Source organism: Gallus gallus, chromosome 4 (genome assembly GCF_016699485.2).
Source record: "Gallus gallus isolate bGalGal1 chromosome 4, bGalGal1.mat.broiler.GRCg7b, whole genome shotgun sequence".
NCBI lineage: Eukaryota > Metazoa > Chordata > Aves > Galliformes > Phasianidae > Gallus > Gallus gallus.
Genome location: NC_052535.1, coordinates 34,733,165 through 34,758,893, shown reverse-complemented (window position 1 = coordinate 34,758,893; position 25,729 = coordinate 34,733,165). Strand labels below are relative to the sequence as shown.

At 40.3% G+C, this 25,729-nt stretch overlaps 1 protein-coding gene across 16 annotated transcripts in view; it reads left to right on the top strand.

Annotated features, from left to right (window-relative positions):
• The window catches only part of FAM13A (family with sequence similarity 13 member A), a 148,202-nt gene that overhangs the window by 58,356 nt on the left and 64,117 nt on the right, over nt 1-25,729 (top strand). For 11 of the 16 annotated variants that reach the window (XM_046941112.1, XM_046941114.1, XM_040699870.2 and 8 more), the window contains exon 6: nt 17,570-17,742. In XM_046941112.1, coding sequence (XP_046797068.1) covers nt 17,570-17,742 — 173 coding nt within the window. Of the gene's footprint in view, nt 1-5,453; nt 5,621-6,070; nt 6,209-17,569; nt 17,743-25,729 lie in introns of those variants that run through there. The other 5 variants (XM_046941119.1, XM_046941116.1, XM_046941120.1 and 2 more) reach the window with 5 other exon arrangements.

Genomic DNA, 25,729 nt, shown 5'->3' with positions numbered 1-25,729 from the left:
GTATTAGATACATCATCTGTTGTTATGTTCATCTTTTATCCTTAGGTATAAGAATGTTTAACAACTTTGATAACATCGTTTCTCCTTCTAGCAAGGGTGTTTTCATTACTTTCTGCTTTCAAAGTAGAAAGGATACTTAAAGCATAATAGAAATATATATTACTAAATCATTTTCATGTTATATTATTGTCTGTATTTTTCCTGAAGATATCTGTGCTACTGAATGATGACTCTGAGTACGGATAGTTGAATAAAAATTAGTCATTCCGTCCAGTTAACATTCATTAAATTATCTGTGGTCACATGAATTAGAGAATTTCCTTTGAAAATCCTCATGCCATTAGCACCACAATTTTAGTTTTAAAAATATACTTTATTTGGTACTTTCTGATGTGCATGGAGTCTTAACCAATCAGGAGCTGTTTTGTGCGGTTGAAGGAGATTCCACATACTCTTGATTTGTGACTAGGAGAAAGAGCAGCTCTATAGTTACTATAGTTTCTTTACCTTTGCGTTGGCACCCTTGGCAGCACTGCTTCTCATCGCATCTGAGCTGCCATGCTCCAGAATAGCTTTGTGTACTGGTTTGGGTAACTTTCCTCGCACCAGTGCCAAATGAAGGGAGAACCAGGAACTTTGAAATTCGTTCTTTGTGAGCTACTCATTGTCACTGTTGCACACTTTTGTTGTAGCCTAGGAAAAAGTCACAGGTGTGACCTTGGTAGCACCTACTGAAGTAAAAGCCACATAGCACTGTTTTGTGGGACATTCCTAAGAGAAACTGAATATTCCCTCCCACTATTTTCCGTGGTGCATAGCTGCTGACCCAGCCAATAATCAGCTGCTGCAGGCTGTCCCGGTGCAATCAGCTAATGCATCATTTCTGCAATCATCTGCAGCATCGAATTCACTGGGTAATCCTCTTAATGGTTGCTCATCCTAGGTAAGGATGGCTGCACTGGCACAGGCATGGGGTCTGTCTAGCCTAGTTTCCTGCCGCCCACTGCAGCCATAAGCGGATGTTCAGAGAGCAGTAAGAACAGGGTAAGGCATACCTGGTGTGTCCTTCAATTACCCAACCAATTCCTTACTATTTTCAGGGGCTTTCCTGGCCTTGACTTGATTTGTGTATCTAGAAATGTCCAAAGTGGTTGTCCTGTAACCCTTTGTGCATATGCAAACGCTTCTCTTCCACAGTGTCACCTGACAAAGAATTCCATCAATTGCTCCCTGTCATGTGAAGAACTGACAACTGACTCCTTTGTTTGCTATAAACATGTTTTGTACTAGTGTCATTTGAAGGCCACCTCTTGGTGGGTTTGTTTGTTTGAAGAAGCAGTCCATCTATTCTCAGTTGCCCTTAATTTTGTAAAACTGCATCAGAAACTCTACAAGCTACCATGACCTATTTTTTTTTTTTTAATGGAACATTAGTACTGACATTTGCAGCCTTAATCACTGCAATGTTTTTTTTTCTGTCAAAACCCCTGCATAGAGTCAGTCAGCAAACAATCATGTAATAGCTTTTCTATTTTGGGGCACAGGGCCAAATACTCTGATGCAGTAAATTGGATAACATTTTAGCAAAGCTCAGGAAGCTGCACACACTCTTAATATCAGAAAAGAACCTGACTCCTTGTTTCTGTTAAAAATGGAAAACAACAAAAAAACAAACAAATCTAGTAGTCTGTGCCTTGCTTAACAAAACGCTATATGTTAATGAAGTTAGGAGTTTGTTTTAAGGTCTTCTCTTAGGTTTTAACAGCTAACAATGTAGACCCAATGCTTTCTAGCAGCCTTTGAAGCTTGAACTGAATGTCCAGCAGCCTAGCCCTTTCTGAATATGCAGTTTACGAGGCCAAAAGGAGAACCAAGTAGGGAGGAAAGGATGAAAACAGCAGTAATGATGATAATGTATCAGGTGATCAGTAAAGGATTCTATAATGTACAAGAGAATCTATAAATTCGTCTATATCATTAAAACAGAGCACACTGTATGATCATTGTTCTTACTCTTTTTTTTCCTGAGCTAGTTGTAATGAGAAGCATTTATACTCTTGTCTTACGGTGTAGTTTACAAATGATTATGAATACCCTTCACTGTGCAGCTTGATTTCCCTGAGGCTGCACCTGACTGAGGCTGAAAACTTACTGATGGAAATGGATAAAAGGAGTAAATAGTACAGCTTAGCCTGCTTAAGAAAAGTTATAATGAATAAGTAAAGCTGAACTATTGTTGCACGTATTTTCTTATTCCTTTTAAATGGTATGATTTTGTCAAAGGTTTTAACTTAGATCCAGGCTGCTCATGATGCAGTAAATGAAGTTTTTTTGTGCCCGGATCTTTCTCAGTCTTTTCTACTGATGTTAGTAATCTTCCTAAAATTAATTCAACTCTGAAATTGAAAATAAATATCTAACCGATATTTGATTCCATCAATAACCCTGGGCTGTCTATCTGTCAAAGAAATAAACATAAAAAGGAGTAAGTACAGCAGCAGTTGCTGAGTAAGAGACATTGTCAAGTATCTAATACACTGTCCATGATTCAGTCTCTCCTTTACAAATACCCTTGACCTATTGTGTTTCTTCATCCATGTGGGAGGAAGCTACGAGCTGGAGTATTTAACCACCTGTCTTTATTAGTGTCAGCGCTTCTTGACATTAAGGGATTATTCTGGGGATGTTCTAATCTTTTCTAATCATTGAGGTCTCTGTAGGTAATTGGTTTAAAGCTTTTATTGAGGTGGACTCTCAGGTGTTCTAAAACCTACGTTTTGTATGACTTGCTAAGAATATGCTAAAGGAAGAAAAAATTCTTCATTAGCAAGTTTGAGTTACTAAAGAAGACGATGTGTTTCTTGGGCTAGTATTATTCATCTGATCTAGGTATAAAATGCTGGACTGGGATTTGAATGAAGAAAGTTCTTTTTCAGGTTTTGGGAACATGTACGAGCCAGCTGCGTTCTATAGTGTTTTATGAGAATTATTAGCATTTGTGGTAATGTTACCTAAGAATCATATTCATGGGTCAGGACACACTGCTGTATTAACCTGGAGCTAAAAGACAATCTCAGACATGCCCAGGAGAGTTCACAGGTTTGTTGAGCTGTGTGAGCAATATGAAGTATTTAGTTTTGGTGTGACAGTAATACCTCTCATGGGAAATAACAGCTGATGGTCTAGAATGGACCAATAGAATCTATTATTGCAGTGTAAGGTTAGGGACATCTGAAAGTCTCTAAATTTGCTAGCAGTTGAAGAAGCTGACTAGAATCTTTGTTTTGTGTTGACATATTTCCAACAGAACTATTTGCTGGTAAATAGTACCTATCAATCAAAGTTAGGAAGGTAAGTGAATAATTTCTAGCTTCCTCCATAATCTTCTTTGTTCTTACTGAGAAATCATCAGAAGAGTTTAGTTCAAAACCTGGTTTTGATGGTGTCCTGTACAGATGTTGACTATTTCATTTGGCCCAAGTATTCTTGAATGTAGTTTTCCCTTGGTAATAGTGGCGGGGCTTGATGCCATGATGAGCAGCCACTGTAGTTTGAATGGATTTTGGAGAGTCTCTGTTACTTCATTTTCTCAGGTGGGATTGTCTTTTACTCTAAATGGGATGGAGAGATGGTTACTGACAGCTACTGACATTGAGTAGGACTTGGGTAATTTTTCAGGTGTGAACAGTTGGGTTACACTAATTGTTGAGCACACACAGATGAGCAAAACAAAGCTTCTACCTTTCAGACAGGGGCTTGAACTTGTTTTGTATCCAGTATGCTGTAGCAGTGGCTATTTATTTATTTATTTATTTTAATATAGTATCATTTATAATCATAGAATCATAGAATGGCCTGGGTCGAAAAGGACCACAATGATCATCTGGTTTCAACCCCACTCCCATGGGCAGGGTTGCCAACCACCAGACCAGGCTGCCCAGAGCCACATCCAGCCTGGCCTTGAATGCCTCCAGGGATGGGGCATCCACAGCCTCCCTGGGCAACCTGTTCCAGTGTGTCACCACCCTGAGTGAAAAACTTCCCCCTAATATCTAACCTAAACCTCCCCTGTCTCAGTTTAAATCCATTCCCCCTTGTCGTATAGGAATGGAAAGGATGCAGTTACCAACAAGCGTCACTCCTTTTGGCATACTGTGGAGGTCTGTAATGGTTTACAAGGGTGATGCTCAGGTAGTACTTATATATGGGATGCAATTAGTTGTTTTATGGCTCCATGCTGATTTCCCTCAGCTGGATAGTAGCTGTATCATTGCCCTTAAAGGAAATCAGGCTTTAAAGATTTCGTTCCATAGTTTCACAAAATTTCACAAGCAACACCAAAACTGAATGAATAGAAATCTCAGAGAATTCGCAAGCTTCAGAAATCCGGTTACACAGAAATGTATATATACGTAAGACAAGTAATTTTTCATGCAAGTACAAAAGTTGGTGTGATTGCATAATTTTTTTCATTAGAAACGCAGACAGACATCTGCTGTTTAAATTTTGGAAATTTGACTTTTTTGACTAAAACTTCATACTTGTAGTATTCAGTGTGGATGGAATGCAGCTGCCTTACTAAACACTCACATTTAAATATTATGCCTTATGTTTATTATTTGAATCCCAATACCAGAGAGCGTTCTGAGAGAGCCAGGGTCAGACTTCTGAAGATGTACAACTCTTTAATGTCTGCTGGTAGAGTTAGGAGACGGTTTGAATACATTCAAAGATATCAGAAATTATTTAATGTTTTATGATCTGTAAGTTTGCAGAATGCTTAGAAAGTAAAATATATTCCAAAATATACTTAGTTTCTGAAGTGTGTCATAATAGTAGAAATGGACTCGTGTTCTTTCTGCTTTCTGGATTTTGAAGGATAACATCAAACAGACTGCCACTATTGAAAGCAGTAGATTCTCATCTTGACTCATGTTGGAGACTCTGGTTTTGCTTTGATTGTTTTGAGTTTTTGAACTAGCCTAAGAAGCTAAGCAGCTTGAGAATATGAGTTAGACATGCTGCCTTCTGGCAGCTGTTGTCTTTTGGTTGCACTTTTCAGTTTAAAGGTGTTTTCTTTCCTTATTTAACGTAAAAAAAAAAAAATATGCTGCAAAATTAAAATCAGAGGAAGTAACCAGTTCATAGGAATCATTGTATAACCCTGTGCGAATTATTGCCTTGTGAAAGCTAGCATGGATTGGAGGACAGCAGGGAGGGGACAAGGAGATAGCAAGTACTTGAACAAATCGTAGATACTGTCTTTTCTGGAGATGTTCAAAACTATACTTGTGTGCACCCTTCCCAGTAAAACTGATCTCTTGCCAATAGCGAGCAGACTTGCAGAGGTTAATATTTAACAGGTTCCTGGCTAGAGCTGTTTGTTGTGTTTTCAGCACATAACTCCCTTGTTCCCTTGGAAGCATTATTTTGTGTAAACAAAACACATTTTTATACTGAAGTGCATCTGTCTACCTGTGCTGTTACGTGATGAATCAGCTAATAGTGGGCTATCACAAGATTTTCTGCTTTTACCTCATGTGTGCTTGTTACGCGTGCATTTTTCATCTCCATTCAACGTAATGGAAGCAATTATTGTATTGCCTGATTCCGGCAATCAGTGAGTATTGCATGCTCATCTTAACAGTATTCAATTGGTGACAAGCCTGATCCTACAGTGCCTGCTGGAATGTTGATTTCTAGCTTTTACTAGCAACAGTGACAGACAAATCTGATATAACACACCTGCATGACTCACTTCTTTGAGTCATTTGTCTGCAATGACTGGTACTTAAAATTAATATATGCTTATAATAAGGATATAATGCAGTGAAAATGAGTGATGACAAAGGCCTCCGAGATCACCTTGAAGGTCTTGTTAAAGTATAGAATGTATTTTCCGATTCTTTTTCTAGTTTAGAGGTGAATGCTCCAAGAACAGGAAGTCGGATATCCCTTTTTGTGTGGATTGTTACGTGTTCTAGAGGAATTTCTAGTAGAGTCCCAGCTTATCTCTATTACCCAATGTTGTTGCAGAAGGGCATAAAAAATGTGCTAGCTGAGTTCAGGCACCTGTAGTAGCAGTTTATGATGTACTTGAAAGTGCTACTCTCCCACTCTTCAAAATCCCTAAGGCCTGAACCTGCTTTTTTTATATAGAGTTTCCAAACAATGTTCTTTATTACTGGGAAGCAGAAGTGCCTGAAGGGTGAGTAGCTGACTTAAACCTGTGAAGGTTGTTTTTTTGTTTGTTTGTTTGTTTTCTTTTAATTTCTTCAGGTTCCTTTGCTGATGAGTTAGCCATATGATATTGTGAGGCAGGAGAAATACAGATATAAAACTAACTTGATTTCTTTGAAGGATCTATCTGCACTCTAGAGGATATAATACAGTCCAGGATGGTGCCAACACTGTCTTTTAGGCAGCAAATTCTTTCATTACTGTGTAATTCATTGTCAAACTGTGAGCAGGAGGAGTACCATACATGGAGAAAGACAGGTTTCTCGACTGTTTGTTTGAGTCTTTCCAACCTACTTACATGGACTTCAATAGAACAGCTTCAAATTTTGGCACAGCTTCTCACTATTCTAATGTAGAAATCCTTTGGCAAACACATACATGTTTACATCTCAAACAGTTAGGAAGGATGGAGGAATGTGATGGCCTCTGTGCTGACTTACTTCAGTTCCCTGGCTTTTGATGATCTTATTAACATTTACTCTTTAACACCACAGCTGATATTTGCAGATGTCTATAAAAATTCCTTTACTGGAGGCAGAATATATTGAAATATCAAGTGATGTCCTCTGTAACTACAATAATTCACCATAATTTTTGTTGCTATTGCTATTGTTCTGAGTGAGCAACTGGGTACAGACATCAGCAGATAGTCTGCCCCGTGGGAAGCTGAAAACAGAAATCATTATTCGCAGCCTTTTAAGTTCATTCCTGCATCTCCTCTGGCTGTGATCACCTGCCCATATTTGTGCTTCTTACTCTTAGTGTATTTCTGTTCATGCACATACAGCCCACAGAAACCAAATGAATGAAAGGCAGAAGTTACCCCCCAGAGAAACCATTGTCTCTGTAGTCAGGTGAGAACGCCTGATTTGGTAATAAATTCTTAGAGAATGCTTGCTCTTCATGGAGAGGCCTTGGTTCTACATTCAAGGTAGCAACAGAGGCTTAGTTTATGTTTCTCAAGTGGTCATACTCAGTGCTGCTGTACAGAAGTACTCCAGCTATGGCCAAGGCCTGTGGGCAGGTAGAATTGATACAGACTAACTCTTAGGCAGTCAGGCTCTTAGCCTGTCCTGCTGTCGCCATGTAGGCACACCCTAGAAGAGGATTAAGCCAATTCTTGACTCTCATAGGGTGCGGTTGACTTTGACCAGGCCTGTGGTAGATTTCCTCGTCGGAACAAGATGTCTACTGTATGAAGGTAACACAGGGACTCGTCAGTAAAGCTTCACTTGATAATTTGCAGTGACAGAGTGTCTGGTCTTTCATCAGCTTCTCTACTGTGCTTGATACTGCTTAAAAATACTGAGGTTGAAGAGTAACCACCAGTGTGGAGCAAAGGCTGTAAGAAATGTTCATTTACCTCTCTGGCCAAGCAGTGGTAAATCCACCTTTTTAGTCTCAGTATATGAAACAGAAATGCAAGGGAAAAGAAGGTAAATAGTATTTATAGTCCATTCACTGTTTTTATCTGTGATGCTGATTTGTCTCTGCTTTGTACTTGATGTTGTTCATGTGTGCAGTGGGGTCCAGAGCATAGAAGAAAACACAACTGTCTTGATGTATCAGTGCATTGCCTGTAAGTGTAGATACAGCAGTTGAGATAAGGGAGGCTGACGTTCCTGGAATTAAAAAATGAGTTTGTCAATGCTTTTCAAGTGTATGTGAAGCCAGACTTACACATTTGTCAGCGTTATATGTTATATGTTTCTACTGTTCATCTAAACTTGCCTTGAACACCAGTGTCAGTTATTTTTTATAAAGCACTTAATCAAGAGCGCTGGTATTTGGAGCTGTCAGCTGTGCAGACAAAAATATCAGTATTGTGGGTGTTGTCCCAGCTTACAATCAGTGGTCAATTTGCTATCAAAGCATTCTGTGTAGGATTTCTTTTTCCTCCAAATCATGCAGCACTATAGTTAAAGGCCTGTTTCACTAATGGTGAAATGATTTGATAATTTTGGTGATATCGTGTACAGAATAGAGCTAAAGAGAAAAAATAGTCTCAGTACTGAAATCCTATAGAGAGCTTACACTTGTCAGTAATCTGGTCTTCTTAGTCATATGCTGTTGAAACTAGGATGGTAACTACCTAAATAAGTATGGAAACACAGGTAACCAGAATAAATCCTGGGAAATGAAGACATAGTGAACATATGGATAGGAGTTCTCCCTTCCTTTGCTTTACTATTCTAGGGGATTCACTAAGTAGGCTAGTTTGATTCTGTTTGAGAAGCAAGTCTGAGAAGATACGTTTGATCAAAGATTTTCCAGTGAATGCAGGAGGCCAGAGTAACAGTATGCAGACCATGAGACAGGCACTGCAGCGGTCTCGCTTGGTGTTGCCTTACATTTAATACAGGAATTTCAGTATGTTTCCAAAGTATGCAGAATCTGGGATGTCCCATTCCCACAGACAAGTTTGAAGATGAGGAAAGCTGCAACCAATTCCATTATGTAGCTCCTTTCTGACCTGCTGTTACAAAGTGAGTAGCAAGCTCAAGTACATTCACTGAGATGTCATCATTTAAACAGGTCTGTTAAACCACAGGAGCAATCTTTTCAAGCGCTTTCATGTGGCTTTGAACCAGAATCAGCTGTGTTGTGCAGATTTCTTTCTCTTCAGACTTTATATTGGTAATGTTTCTTAAGTTTTAAGGAAATTGTGTTGGTGGAGAAGTAACTAAGGAAAACCGTTACTATCTCTCTGAAAAATCTCCCCAGAATCCCACCTATTAAATAAAGGAAGTGCCTACTGCTCTATGGATCAGGTTCAGTTAGAGACAGTGAATTTATTATGAATTGCATATCTGCAATAATGTTGGTAATTAATTTTCTGCTACATAATTTAATACCTCATTGAAGGAAGACAAAATTCTGTACAACAGTTACAAATAATAAAGTTGTTCTGACAGAAGTTGTTCACATTCAATCTGATATCCCTGGGCTTTAACAGGTCTATAAAAGAGACAAGACTTAAACTTTGAGAAAGTTTACTGAGACAAAATTTTGGGGATTCACATGTTCATTAACTCTGGAGCCAGAAATGTGATAGCAACATAATTGTGCCTGAATTTCATAGGCTTTCTGAGAATAGTGCAGTTTTTTTTTGTGTGTTGACTTTTAAGTATTTAAGGAGTTGTACTGTGTGCAGAGGCTCTTTTCAGATATGGAAGCGGTGGTGATATGGTGTAAAGGAAAGTAGTACTCAGCTCTTTGATTACAAAAGGTCACGTCGTTATTAAGAGTAAGATGGAGAAATTCAAATAAATCATCAAAATTTGGTTGAACTTTAAAGCTTCACACATTGCATCAAATTTAAAACTTTGATATCCGAGTGGGGCGGAGTACAGAGGAGGTGTTTTAGTGATCTAATGCCTAAAAATACAAGTAGATTAAGAGAAATCCAAATTTGGCAGTGGCAGCTGCACAGATTGTAAGGATGACTGCACTGATTGTGACTTTATGATTTCAGCATGGCAGTTAGTCAAGAATTCAAGACTTGGTTCTGGGTATGGCAGAGAATTGGTAACTAGATTTTGCATGTATGTGTTTCTGCTTCTGTTATCTGTGCTAAACCTGGCAAGAATTATAGAGCTATTGATCCTTGTCTCCCAAAGTCAGTAATTCAGGATGATAAGGCGTGTTTTCTTTCAGAAGAACTCATCTTTTCATCTGTATTATGAATACATGGTTTTAAAATCAATATCATGGATGTTAGGTGAAGTGACTAATCAACAGTTTTTATTACATTTTAACAAGTTATTGCATTCTGAATGGAATCCATGCTTCAGCAAGTATTTGAGCGCAAGCCAATTTTTAATGTATACAGCAGTCTTACTAAAGATGACAGTTTGCTTGCTTTAAGTTCCTTCCAGGCTTAAGGACTTGTCTTGAGTTCTACTATTACGGAAAAGAATGTCACTGTGGTTCAGGTATGTTTAGATGATGATGCTTCGCAGCCTCTCTGACATCTTAGTTCCTGTTAGTGTAGCACACACAGCAGTCAGACAGCAAGGGGCACTAGCTTCCTCATACACCAATTCTGTGCCATCATCAGTGGCATGATGAATCAGGCCCTCATTTAGTGGATAGGAATAGAAAGTGAGAGTATATTATAGAAAGTATGAGGGGAATGTAACTGGAAAATGTCACTGCAGAATTATCCCTGCCTCTGACAGCCCCGTGCACCTGGCAGATATACGGTCCTCTGAACTGCAAGAGATTCATATGTGCAAATTCATCTCGGTTGTCTCTTATTACAATCACATACACAATTACAGAATCATACACATTGAAAGGGACCTCTGGAGATCATCTAGTCCAACACCCCTTCTAAAGCAGCTTCCCTAGAGTAGGTTACACAGAAAGGTGTCTAGGTGGGTTTTGCTTATCTCCAAAAATAGCGTTTAATGAAGCTGTCATGCTTCATTTAGGCTGTGAAGCTTTGGAGAACCACAAAAAGGCAGCAAACTTGACTGTTTGCTGAATGACTTCAAGGGCCTTGCTGTCTCAGAAGAGATAGCACCTTGTTGTCTGAGACAATTTAGGTTGACAACATCCTCCAGCAATACTGTGTATCTCCAGGCAAGGCCTGATATAATTCATTGTCTCTGTAGATACTGTTATGTAACCCCGGCAGAGAGCTTACAGCTGTGTGTGCGTGATGAGAAGTCCCATTGAAATGGTTGATGTTTTAAATAGAATGAATGTAATAAATTTGTTTCAAGAGCTATCAGTGGCCAAATACGAAGCCTGGGTTACTTCAGCGGATGACTCATCCCCTGATTATTTGACTTGACAGAATTGGCTAAATCAGGTTCTGTAGGAGTTAGTTGTCAAATAAGACTTAGATCTGGCTAATGGTCTCCCTTTCTCATTTGCTCATGAAGCAGAATTAGTGACAATAGATTTAAATGTAAGGTATATGATGATAGCTAGCTGTGGCGTCACAACCAGGTTTAGACTAGAGTGAAAAAGAAAACAACACTCTAAGTCTCCCTGCATCACTTAGCCATGCTTGGTTTTTTTCAGAGTAATGTGCCTTTTTCTATTCAGCAGAACAATTGTGTTGGTTGATAAATGCATCTTGTAAGCTGAAAGGGCCCTAGACTGATAGGGCCCTTCATCCTTCATAGGATGAAACTGACTCCCACGCTTTGATGGAAAACTCTCTAATTTTAAGAGTACCAGTTGTTCATTAAGTAAGCTTTTTGACTGAGATTTTTCTTTTGACCTGAAAAACAAACAAACAAGCAAACAAAAACCCCACAGGATTGAATAAAGGAATGTGGTATATATATTTTAAATACCTCCTTTTGTTTTGTTTTGTTGTTGTTTTTATGATAACCTTATGGAAGTATCTTCGTCATCCTTTAAATTCTGAATTTTAAATATAAACTCACAGCTAGCTTCTTCCAAAGGTTCTATATGTAGACTTCCTAATTATTTATTCAAATGGGTATGAATTGCCCTTGTTATTTATGACTTCATAGCTTGGGATAGTTGAAGCTTTTCTTTTTCCTCCTTCAGGAGGTGAGTGAGGTACTCAGATCAGGATCACCTGTGTTAAGGAGGTGTATCTTCACTCCATCTTCAGTGCAAATGCATAAAACTCTCCAGCGTGGAGATTGTGGAGCAATCCCTGTCCTTCAGGAACCAGCAAATAATTGAGTCATCGTGCCAAATCGGAGCTTTAGAATATGTGGCACACTTATCTTTGAGCCCAGTAATTTCTGACACCTCATAGTTTGATGATGCATCCGTAAGTTAAGAAAAAACTTAGCACTGGTGTATGTGAGGTGATGCTACCTGGACTGGTCGGTTTAAGCCTCTAGGGGAGAGATTTTGTTGCCCCTTCTTTAATATCCACCATGACAAATGTTTGTACTGGTCATGAAACTGACTACAACTACAAATGCAGTTCCTTGCGTCTGAACTGTCTGAGACAGCAAATGTTAAAAGCCACTGCGGGGTGTGTGGTGTAACACAGCTCCTTGTAGTTATCTGCTCTTTGGTATTTTGATTGCCCTTTATTTGGATGATCGCTTTGATCATGAATAGCACCCAATATTTACTTCCATTTACCTGAGAATGAAGATGTATTTTGAATGACAAAGTAGCAGACTTCAGCATATGTCCAGGGATGTTGGCTGACATCCCTGGCTGTTGGCTGATTATATCTTAGCCTATCCTTTTAGAGGTCATACTCAGTAACTAACAACTCATGACATAGGTTGAGCCTCAACCAACCTGGTTGAGGCTGAGGCTGAATCTGATCTTTGTCGTATGCAGTTTGAGGCTGAACTTCACCATTTTAAAAGGTTTCAGGAGACAAGTATCAGATGATTTGCTTTTTGCTCCCAAGACTAAGACTATTAACCGGGAGGTGAAGCTTGTTATGTATTTTCAAAGATTTGCTGGTTTCTCCTTCACAAACCAGCACAGATAGATTTTGTCTGGGACAAAATGCTCCTTTGAAACATGCCACAGCACGTTGTGCAGCAATTCATATGATCTGTTGATTTGCTGGATAGATGAGAATGTCATAGGTGAGGTTAGAAAATCACGGAGTGGCTGAGGTAGGAAGGGACCCTGGGGGTTCATCTTGTCCAATCCCTGCTCAAGCAGAGACACCCAAAGTAGGGCTTGGCGCTTCTCTATTTTGAACTCCATTGGACTCTTGTCAGCCCACCCCTCCAGCCTGTCAGGTCCCTCTGGGTGGTAGCATAACCCCTTGGCTTACCACCCGCTCCTTCCAGATTTGTGTCACCTGCAAGCTTGCTGAGGGTGCACTCTGCCCCATTGGCCAGTTCATTAAGGCTAATGAGGTTTCGTACTCATGATCAGGCAGATAAACAATGCAGTCAGATTAATATTTGCTTGATTATATGGTGTTAAATCTGAAGAAGGAAAAAAAAACCCAACTAAAAACATCACAAATCAAAAGTGAAGGACTGTGAGCTAAAAGTAGAAGCATGACATTTTCCAGAAGTCATCCTGAGGGAGGCAAAACAACTGCTGCAGAAGTTGATATCTGAAAGAATAAGCAGTGGCTCTTCTTTTTTTTTTCCCTTTTTTTTCTTTTTTTTTCCCTTTTTTTTCTTTCTTTTTTTTTTTTTTTTGATTGTTTGTTTGTTTGTTTGTATTTTAAGAACAGAAGCTGAAAACATCAACGGCCTTGTAGTTAAGGATGGCCCTTACCTGGGCAACAGTGGGGTCCTTCCACACACAACCTTTATAAACCTCGCTTGAATTTTCTTGGTCACTGAATGGGTAATTGCACAGGTAATGACAGATCTCCTACAGAGGTTTGTACAACTTGTAATATTGTGTTTCAAAATCTAACAGGTTACATAGTGTTTAAAACAAACAAACAAACAAACAGGAAAAAACCTAATTCTTGAACTTGTTACATACTTTTTAAGTGCTTTGGAGTAGCTGTGGGAGGTTTTCCTTGGTTATCTCCAGCATCACCCAGCCAATAATGTTGCAGCTCAGGCTGATCACGAAAAGAGTGCGTTGCAGAAAAATACAGGATCCTTTATGCAGTACTGGTCTTTCTTTTTCTCTTTTTCTGGCATCTAACAACCATTAGGGTTGTCTTCCCAGTATCATCTTTATCATTAATAGTTTAGAGTGTTGTTGTTCTGCAGGATATTGTTCTCAGTTTGTAAGGTATCATCTTCTTGAACTTCACTGCATGAAATATCTGCTTGTGCCAGAGTGTGCATGCACACACACATCTCCAACAAAATATTTTCTCTTGAAACCTCCAGCATCCAGAAAGCATTTAAGTTGCTTCTATGTGTAGTTCTTTGATCTGTTTTGTTAGGAACTCAGATTACAGAAGTCTTTGACAATGGGCAAGTCTTCATCTTCATGGCACTCCAGTGAAGCTCCATCATTACCATACCTGCAGAGGCAGCCTTTTCAAAGCCTTTCAAAAGTAAAAATTAGCATGAGGTAGTGAACCTTCTTACTTCTTGTTGTTAATAAGTATTCAAGACATTACTTAAATGGATATTATTTAATTTTATTTACTTATTTAACTTCTAATACATAGGCTGAATAACTGTTCAGTTATTTCTTCTGCATGCATTTCTATATTGATGCAACTGAAAACAATTTTGTGCAGAAAGAAAGTATATGTAATTGTAATTCAGATATAAAGTATCGTTTTCACACAGAGGGTGGTGACACACTGGAACAGGTTGCCCAAGGAGGTTGTGGATGCCCCATCCCTGGAGGCATTCAAGGCCAGGCTGGATGTGGCTCTGGGCAGCCTGGTCTGATGGTTGGTGACCCTACACATAGCGGGGGGGGGGGTGAAACTAGATGATCATTGTGGTCCTTTTCAGCCCCGGCCATTCTATGATTCTGTGATTAGATGTAGGCTATATTGTTAGACAAATAACTACAGTGCTATAATGTTGTATGCCAAGGCTAGCAAAATACTAGCTTATAGGTCGTCTGGACAGAGAATAGAAATAGTGTTTCCTTCCACTTCTTATTCATTTTGGAGTGCCCTAGAAATGCAATGGTGATCTTAAATTTGAAACTAATCTTTCAAACAGAATTTTCTTGCAGATTTTGTATGTGATTGACATGTCTTCTTTAGGGAGTGCTTGCATCCAAATTGTCTTTTCTGCTATAAGGTGAGCAGAATTGAAGACTCCACCAAAGCTTCTTTTTTTTTTTTTCAGAGTCCTGGAATAGTAAATAGTTTTGTGTGTGTGTGTGGAATTCCCCAGTGTGAATAATTCAGTGTACAGTTCAAAAGAAATGAAGAGTTTGCGGAGGGAAGTTGATTCATGCTGTTTAATAGATGTTTCCAGTTTCCTAGCACTTGTTGCTGGGTATAAATACAATACCTGGTAGCAAAATTGTTTAGCACTGTTAACTGTGTTCCTGAAATCAGTATGCATATACAGTATGCTCAGGGGGGAATGGCTGGCTTTCTGCTGCCTTCCAGTCTTCAATCAGAGCTGTCACATGTGATACATTGTAGAAGTTGTCGCTTTTGCTTACATCCACATTTTTACTGCAGTGGTACTAAAAGGATAGTGCAGGATCAGTTCTTTTTCTGCCCTGCTGGCTCACACCCAGGGACACAGCATGGCTTCCCTTCTGCCCAGTCTTAGGACCCTCTGCTTTTCAGGAGCTCCCTGTTTTGCTGATCATGGATTGCTTTTTTAGGCACACTGCTGGCCCATGGTCAATTTGGTAGCCTCAGTTTGCCTCCTTTGCTCCATGAAGACATTGTCTCCTGCTCTTAAACCACAGCATCCCTTCTCTTTGCAGTTGAGAGTTACAGCCTGGCATCTGCAGGCTGTGCACCCAGTTCTTGTGGTGTCAACAGCCACTGACCACTACAGGCAACAGGGTTGTAGATTATTGCCAGAAAACAGATTTACAAAAAAAACCTTATGGTAAGGCTGTTATGCAAAGGGTTCAAGAGTGTTCCAGAAAGACTTAATTACCATCCCTACATTTCTACATTTGTAGAAACTGCAACAGAATTAATAAACAAATGGATAATTATAGATATCAGAAGGCACCAGCATGACTTGTTCAGAGAAAAGAAATTGTGTCACATAGAAAGCAGTAAGCATGCGTTTAAGCACAGCCCGTATAGTGCACTTCAAAATCTTTCCAAAGGTTTTGATAAGATTATCAAAGGCATTTAAAGAAGCAGACTTCTCATGCAGTTGGAGAAAAAGTCTTACAGATTAATAATTAGAAAGCAATAAAAATAAATGGTCTCTTTCTCAGTAGATAGGGATTCTCTGTGAAGCTTCTCAAGGATATTTGATGGAATTTATACTCTTCAACCTTTCTAATAGTGACCCAGGAAGAGACTGAATACGCTGATAACAGAAAATTATTCAAAGCAGGAAAAATTTCAAGCTGACTGCAGGGACTTACAGAGGGCTCTTAAGATACTCCATATTATGTGAAAAAATAATGGGTGAATTTCCATCACTAGATGCTAACTGCTGTCATAAAACCTAAAAATTATATAAATGTACATACTGATGAGCCCCAAATTAATTATTCTTTTCAGAAATGAGATCTTGATGCTATGCAGACTTCACAAAGCTCACTCAACAGTAATGAAAGCAAACAAAAAAACACATTTCAATAAGAAGCCACCAATAAATCTGTGATTTACCTATATGTAAAGTTCAGTTCTGGCAACCTCTTTTCAAAAAGGATTTAGCAGAAATGAAAAGGTATAGAGAAGAGCAGCACAATGGATCAAAGACATCAGAATGACTTCTGTAAAGTGAGAAAGTATATAAACTGATTAGTCTGATGAGAGACTACTAATGGAGTAGTGGTAGGTTTTTTTGAAGTCAAAAATCGTATGGAGAATGTGGGTTTGGAGTAGTGTTTTCAAATTCTCATAGAAACAGACAATCTTTCCCTAGTGCTTGAATTATACCTGAAATAAAGTACTGTTTGTTTGGGGTTTTTTGTTTGTTTGGTTGGTTTTTTATTATTATTCAACATAATAAGATGTGAGACTCCCAGCCGAGGATCCTGCAAAAGCTAAAGACATAAGTGGACCTGGGGAAATGTGGACATAATCACAAGGGATCAGTCCAATGTTCACTGTTAAACACAATGAACCAGGTTCAACCTCCAAGTTAAAGAAAGCCCAAAACCACAGAGTGCCAAAAGCTGGGACAGTGTATTAGGGACAGATTCCTGAATTTGTTCTCCTCCCCTGCATACCCTTTATCTGCTGCTGATACCGGAAAATGCAGCACCATCTGCTCTCTGGTTTTGTATGCTTCCACTGAAGGGAAGAGCCCTGGCCAATACTTGGGAACTTCATCTTGAACGTAGGAAGCCCAGCTATAACTGCCATGTTCTGGCTGCCACCACAAAGATCATCAACACATAAAGTACACATCTTGAGAAATTCTCTTCTAGAGTATAAATTGATATCAACTTCCAACTTAAAATGGAAAGAGGTCTTTAGTTTTCTTTACCTTCTGTCTATCTAGTTGGTGTCAAGTGATAAAGATACAATGAGAGTATTTTTAGTTTGTCTTCTGTGATACAGGAAACAACTTTCCATTTATTTTACTTGCCTTCCTTTAGTCAATTTCACCTTTACTCTTATTCTTTCAATAGGCATACATTTATTTTTCTTTAAGTAGTCTTTAAACAAGCAGAACTTTTGATTTGTGTGCATTTAATATCATTGGTTCATAACTTGTCATATTTGCTGTTTGCATACTGGTAGGGAATATCTTTCTGTTAGAGCTTATCTGCAGATGCTGCTCTGCTTCAGTTTTCTCTTTCTTTGCTTCTGTAGGTGACAAAGTCCACAAGGGAAGGATCCAGTCGAACACACCTAGTGCCACAACCAGGCTTGTCAGTTGGAACACCTCAGGTCAGCCTCCGATTAACAGACAGTAGTTCATGTTTGAAGGAGATGGATTTAACAGATGAAATCTCCTTCGTTAACACTGGTGCGTTTTTCTTCAGGTTAGTGCTTTTTTTGTTTTGGTTTGGTTTGGTTTTTTTGTCTTTGTATTTGGTTCCTTATTTATTCTGTTGCTGCATCTCCAGCTCTGAGCGTTTTGAACACATTTGTTTCCATTGGCGCACACAAACTCAGCATGCTGTGGTGTAAGGCAAAATAGTGTGTATCTCTGTGGAAGCACACATTCCACCAGGTGCCTTACAAAGCTGGGTGTATGCTATAGCTTGCCTTTCAAATATAAATTTACACTCATATCCAGATGATCTGATTAGTGAAGGAGGGTAGGACCTATTAAAGTCAGGCACTAGAAATGGCACTGAGCGCAAGATCCAACCAAAATGTAGATGTCTTCTATCAGCGTTTAGATGTGTTTGATCTGCCTAGTTTAAGTCTTAGCAGAAAGCCGAATTTGTTCCCAATCTCAGTCCAAAAAGGGAAGGGGTTTTAGAGGGGGCTTATCTTTCTAACAGGAATGGTGCTCTGGATGTACTAGTTGTACAGACAAGACAGGAAATAAGTGTGTCTCTAGAGCATCTATGTCTGTCTAAAAATGTCTTTACAAGTCTGTATAAACTGTCATGATTAGATCTATAGTTTTGATTGATGACATTTTACCAATGAAGTGAACAGGTGACTGATAATTTGATTTCTTGTAAAATTCTTCCCTGAACATCAGGCTTAACCAGTATCTTTTCATCGTTCTCAGGATAATGAATTGAGTATTTAATTCCCTTTCCTCTTGTGTCTAGTGTAAGAACATCAAGGACTCATGTTACTGTGGGAAATTGCTGTATGCTACTGAAATGTGAGGTTGGCCTAATGTGGGAAATGGAGTTATGTACGTGTCATGAAACATGACTCCGCAGTGTCTCTGCATACCAGGGCAGAACACAAAGCAGTGACAATGCTGCCAGACACGTAACTGAGTGGCTTCACTGAGTAAGTGGGAGATGGCGTGCTATTCTCAGCACTCCATTGTGTATTGTGAGGTAAAGGGAAATGAAGTACTGGAGAGATGAAACAAAGGTCTGCTGAGTCTCATATTTAGGAAGGTATTGATGAGTGAAGTGCTTCTTGAAGTGTCTCAAAAAATTGTGATTCTTTTAGTTGAATGTTCCCCGAAGGAGCTTGTTGTAAGAATTCGTACTTTCCTGTGTTATTCTTCCTTAGAAGGGTACTGCTGAAATTGGGGGGTAGTTGGACTGATACTGGCACAGGGCACCAACTACCAAATGAGATGTCTTTGTAAGTAGGCAAAAGCTGTCAGTTTCTGTGCTCAGTCCTCAGATTGAAAGATGTCTGGATCTCTAATTCTACCTAGGAGATGAATAAGGTGTAGAAAGTAATTCTTCTGTAATCCCATGTTGTTCAAGAACACTGTAGTTTCCTGTCCCATATCGCAGTTCTGTGTGTGTTTACCTAACTGGGTTGAGTTTGTATGTGCACTGCTGTTAGCTTCTAGTACTTTTCTGTCAGTGATCTGCTGCTAAAATAGGCAGTGCTTGCTGTTTTCTGCCCAAGTCTAGGACAGCAGGTTATGGGACAGGACAAGCTGTGGAGGAGGAGGCCCTTGACCACTCCACCCCTAAGAGGAAGAGTGGAGAGAGGTCTCTAACAGAACTGGGGGCAAGATGTCTGTGCAAACCCTGATTCCCTGGAGTGAATGTAGTGCAATAATACATCAGGAGTGGTTTTAAATGTGCTTTTGGCAGCCTTGTGCCTCTCCTGTGGAATCTAAGCTCACTGTACGATATTAGCTAGTTATATTTTCAGTGCAAGACTACACTAGTTTTCACCTATTTCAGCAGAAGGACTCTGCCATGTGATCTAAACTATGAAGTGCTTTGCAAACGCACTGCTAGTCTTGCTGGGGGAGGGGTTCTGTCACAAGGTACTAGCAGTTCTTAAATAAATGTTATCATTGTGTAATTATATGTAATTATCAGATACGTTTTAGTGAAATGACTGTATCTGCTCAGTTATCGTATGATCTTTGTTAGAAAAGAATAAAGGTTGTTCTTGGCAATGATAATCTTTTGCTGTTTCATGAAAATGCTTGTGGTTTGTTCCTGTTCTGAGCTCAGATACCATGATATGGGTGGATTAGAAGGGGATGAAGGGTTGCCATAGAGCAGTAGATGCAGAACTCCACCTTTAGCACGCTCACACGTGTAAAAGTGAGGAACCAAGCACACATAGGCCTGTAAGGCCCCCTCAGCAATAACTGTAACAGGTCAATCATTTTCAGTCACATTCACTTGACATTAGAGAATAGGTCTACAGGGAGAAAATGAGAATTCTAGTTGTTTAGTAATGTTTAATACTATTTATAATGTCTCTCAGTATGTGTTTTGTACAGCTGACCTTAGAAAGGTGTTCTGTATACTAAGTAGCAGCTACAGTTGCGACTATATCTTCTGGAATGGTTTATCTTTGTATTAATGTTAAAGGATGCGTTATGCCTCTTTACAGGTATGACATTCCTCATGCAGAAATGTTTTGAAAGTGCTGCTGTCATTTGAAATATGAGAAATATCAGTTGCAGTCAAGATGTTGTAGAGCATAAAATCTGTCTCCTTCTGTTCACGACTTGATCTTAAGAAAATGATATTATAAAATCGGTATGTTGTTTTTTTGTTTTTGGGGTTGTTTTTGAGCAGAATAGGTGGAGTAACTGTATATACCCATAATCCCCACTAGAACATAATGTATGTGATCTCCTGAGAATTACGTTATTATAGCTGTTTACAAAGCAGAAACTGCTAATTATGCAGTAGCAAAAAAACATACCTGTCTTTGAGACAGTCTTTGAGCAAATCCCAGAAGATTAAGGGAAGGAAAAAAGAAGGAATAGGAGAGACAGACTGGGAGGAGCAATCCTTGAAAGTAGCCCTGCTGAGAAAGACCTGGGGGTCCTGGTGGATGAAAAGCTTAACATGAGCCAGCAGTGTGCTCTTGCAGGTTGGGAAGCAAATGGTATCCTGGGCTCCATCAGAAGAGCGGTGGCCAGCAGGGACAGGGAGGTGATTGTCCCTCTCTACTCTATCCTCGTGAGGCCCCAGCTGGACTACTGTGTCCAGGTCTGGGGACCCCAGTACAAGAAAGACAGAGAGCTGTTGGAGAGGGTCTGGAGGAGGACCAGTAAGATGATTAGAGGGCTGGAGCACCTCCCCTGCAAAGACAGGCTGAGGAAGCCAGGCTTGTTCAGCCTGGAGAAGAGAAAGCTGTGGGCTGACCTCGTTGCAGCCTTCCAGTACCTAAAGGGAGCCTACAAACAGGAGGGGAGTCAACTCTTTGAAAGGGTAGATAATGGCAGGACAAGGGGAAATGATTTTAAGTTAAAGGAGGGAAGATTTAGGTTGGATATCAGGGGGAAGTTCTTTAGCAGGAGAGTGGTGAGGTGCTGGAACAGCCTGCCCAGAGAGGTTGCAGATGGCCTGTCCCTGGAGGTGTTCAAGGCCAGGTTGGATGGGCCCTGGCCAACCTGATCTAGTACTTGATCTAGTGGTTCGCAACCCTGCCCGTGGCAGAGGGGTTGGAACTTGATGATGCTTGAGGTCCCTTCCAACCCAAGCCATTCTATGATTCTACAATGATGCTATGGTTCTATGTGCCTAGAGGTGCTAAAACTTCAATACTTCGAACAAGAATTCAAATGGATTTTACTTCAGGATATATTAAGATTTAAGTGAATACAAAGGTAGAAGGGCCTCTTACAAACAGTGTTCTTAGCCTTTCATGCTAAAATTCATTTAACAGCAAAGAACAGTGAAAGCTTCTACACAGGAGGGAAAAAGCTTCCTGCAGACCAAGTACGAGGCAGGAGATAGCTGATGGCAAGCTGAAATGGCTTTCCCAGTGCTGACTCAGAAGTGCCAGATGCTTGCTGTCTACAGACTTTCGTTTTCACTGCCCTAATATTTTTGCCACAGAAGGGGCACTAAAACAGGCTTCGCCACTACAAGAACACATACTGGTGTTCTTGCACTTAATGGAGCTACATATGTCTTTGCAGTCCTGGTACTGTTTTCAAGGAGGATTTATCTGTGGGAGGGCACCCTGCTGTTTGCCATGTTTTTAGGCCCTGTGCATGCTCCCTAGGTGGAACTATTGATCTAAGGAGTGCTGCCACATACCTTACCTTACTGGTAATCATAAGGTGCTGTGAAATCAGTGTGTGTATGGCTGACAAACCTTGTGAAAAACACTGTGCAGATTCTGGGAGAATAGCAGCACTAGAATAAGCACTGCAACCTTTCAGTAAACAATCTGCCTTGTCCAGTACCTTCTAGCCGTCTCTTTGTGTGCCAAAGATCATAAATTCCTGTTTGCAACTGCAGACACAGCTGCAACGAGATTTGCCAGCACAGATAACCTTTGTTGGCTTTCCAACATGTGCAGATTCTCCGAGAGATTTGTTTACATCAACCTTTTGTTCACAAAGATGCTTATATCTGGCCCGTGTTCTGCAAGTATATTGATCACATGCTGTGCTGTCCTCCTTAAAATGAAGGGTGGGTTTGTGTACCCTTGCTGCGCCCTCTTCTTTACAAGACTGCATGTTCTAGCTGTTAATTGCTGAGGTATAAAAACACATGTATTTGTACACTGAGAAGGTTGTGCTTACTATAAACACTTTCCCTGTTTGTTGGCTTTCCTTTTAGCAGCTGCGGTTTAAAACCAAGGCAAGCCAAAACGTACCATTATTCTCTGGCATGTGATAAGAACTTGGGTTCCTGTTGTTGCCAGAACAAATCAAGCAGGGGGGCTGGTGTTTGTTTAGCTGACTATTTTTGTTTAGGCTTGGGGTTTTTGCAGCGTGTCATGGCAGTACATTCAGTCCCTATCCAAAGCAATAATTTGCCTTATCACTCAGGAGCCTTGCTGCCAGGTTTACATACATACGGGATTGCAGCCAACAGACACACAGGACTGCCTTCTGAAAGACCCAGATTCTTCGAGAAAACCGCTCAGGAAAGGAACAAAGGTGTAGAGAGTTTGGTGGGGAAGTGGTGAGCGCGGTTACCTTCTGGATGGTTTAGCAGCAGTCTCTGGTGCACCCTTCTCTGACCCCTCCCCGGGGACTTTTTCAATGTAAGATATTTTTGCTGTTTGTCCCTTTTTCTCTTTAGGTTGTGTTGAGTTAGTTTTTCCAAGCTGACTCATTTAACTTTAAAAGTACATTTGTCTCCACCCTCCTATGCAATCAATTCCCTTCTTTCTTGCATTGTGAGATGCTGGCACTAGGAACTGCATTACATAATGAGTTGTTAAGAAAAGCTTTCAGTTTTCTGAAAACACAGCCACAGAGACGTGTGATTTATGTTTCTCTCCAAGGTAGGTGACTGTGAGTGGTGAGTCAGGGTGTGGTGTCAGTTCTTCCTCAGTTCTTCTCTGCTGTCCATGTAATGACAGTCACAGTAACATGTAATTATGTAGATTTTTCCCATGCAAGTCACCTGGGTGGATTTCAGTTTACTTTTTCAAGCATTTGCACCCTGCACAGGTTACTGATTTAGATTAGGCTTTACCCATTAGGTGCCTTCCTATTTATGTCATCATTTTATTTCTGCCTCTCTGTACAAGATTTACTTGGTGACAAATTATGGTTTGTAGGCTGGAGAACATCTTGTATCTGATCCCCTGGCCTGTGCTACAGAAGTGGAGGTTCATTTTGGAAGTGGCAAGAATCATAATCCAACGTCTGACCACTGATACATATAAAAAGCAGCTCTTAAATGCCATAAAACATATAGGGGGAGAAAAGTTCTTCCTTCGGCTGATATGCAAAATGTATGAGCTTTTCCCATTTCCTGGGACAGCATCCAGCAGCCTCAGAAACCAGAAACGGACTACTGTAAGTTCACAGTAATTGAGAAATAACCTGAATTTTCTCTGAGTAAAAAAATGCCTGCCCTCCCATATCTCAGGTGTTGCCCTCACAGCTAGAAGGATTATTTATTTTGTCATCTTGTTCATTTCTTTCTTATCTGGTTTTGCAGTGATAAGAAAGTCCCTTCATCTCACGAGGCTGGTACCTGATAATGGTTCTTGTTGTACTGAAGGAGTTGGCAATTTTGAGGTCCTTTTCAAATCAAACACACCATGGATAATAAGGAATGTAAGCCTGCTTTGGAAATTGTTTTGTCTTCTGTATTTGTGTTTAAAAAACAACACACCTGTCACTATCTCTTTTACTAGTATCTAAGGAAAACGTAGAACCTCTGCACTGTGGCCTTACATACTTGTGGTACAGTGAGCGAGTAGTTCTCTTTGCTACAGCTTCTTCAGCCTGTCTCCTGGTGTGCCCAGTGCATTGTTTAGCTAAGGAAGGTCATCACAGTGTGCCTCGTTTCCGGTAGCTTTGCAGAGCAAGCAGTTTTCAGTCACCTGAAGCTGTGAGGTGCTCCTTCCTGTGCTGCTTCCCAGAGGGGACCTTGGCCTGCTTCCTGCAGGCAGGCTGCAGGAAGATCAGCATACAGAGGTCAGCACGTTCTCAACCAGGCTTGCTTGCTGTTGCAATTTCCCAGTTCAGCTCAAATAATCATGCGTTTGGATGTTGCGTTCAGCACATTGCCCTGTAGGCTGATGGAGTTCAGCAGTGACTTCTCATTACACACACGTATATTTTTAATCAAATTGGTCTGCTATCTGTCTAGTAAGAAAAAAATGGAGGTGGAAGGGAAGTGAAGGGAAGTGCTCTTGTCACCTTGCTTGCATCTGTACCTGAGCAGGTTCAGTGTTGTAAAATTCTCCTCTTTCATGATCAGTAGCCATGACAGATTCCCTTTCATTTTCTTTTTCTGCTGTGAGGAATGGGATTTCTGACTAACCGCTTATCTGCAAATTGCACTTTCTCACATTGGCTCAGTGCCTTCCTCCTGGTTTGAAAGTGCTGCAGTTGGAGGTGTGAAGGTAGTTCTGTTTCTGCACTAAAGTATTCCTTGGCGTTCTGCACGCGCAGGAAGCAGTGCAATTGCACTAGGGATAACTCCAAAGAGAAGCCACTAGGTGATTGCAAAGAAATTACTAAGCGCTGCTTGAATATTGTCAATTTCTACTTTGACAAGACTGCTGGAGACAAGAGACTCCACCAGTGATTCCTCGCTCCCTTTCACAGTCTCCAAGCTTGTGGAATGCAGAAGTTCTGAGTCACGTGGGGAGGGATTAGTATCTCATAAAGGTAACATTTTTATTGTCGTGCATTAGGGTTAGGGCTCACCTAACTGCAATGAAACGATTACTCTGCTGGGAGCACTGCTCCTATGTTTTAAAACACTTACAGATGCTTCCTTAAAAAAAAAAAATCCAGAAAGCATTAAATTGGAAAAAATAAAGATAAAAATATGAACCAAGTGCTCACCATTCTGACAGGGCTATTGAGCATCATGCAAAGTAAGGGAAGCGTCCTCTAAACGCCTGTTAGCATTCCACTTGATTTATGTGTTTGGGTTGGACAATGTAGATTTTTTTCTCCAGGTCTGTGCAGGTGGGTTTGACATTTGCAAGCTTATAGCCTTCCTCATGTTGTTCTGGATGTTCCTGATACCTAACTAAGGGCTTACACTGAAACTTTTTATTCCCTTTGGTATCCACTCCTAACATTATTCAGGCTGGCCTGCAGCAGAACAGGAGCATGTTTGCACACCTTGGGCACATATGGAGTGGTTAGTTGCAAAGCTGGTGATGCATATGAGGGGTACAACAGTGAACTGTGCTGCTGGTAGCGTTGCTTGAGCCCAGCATCGTTGTATTAGGCTGCACACAAACAATATTTCATGTTTCTTGATGTACACATACACATATGTGAGTACAGAGAAGGAACACAGGACAGACCTGAGAGCTGTTCTCCAGGCAAATGCAGTCAGGCTGTGATAGGCCTGGTCAGAGTTGTCCTCTAGCCAGGATCTCTCTTGCTTTCATGGCAGATGTGTCTTCCAGCTCTAGACAGAGATCAAGTTATTCTCACCTAGCTCACTCCATACCAGT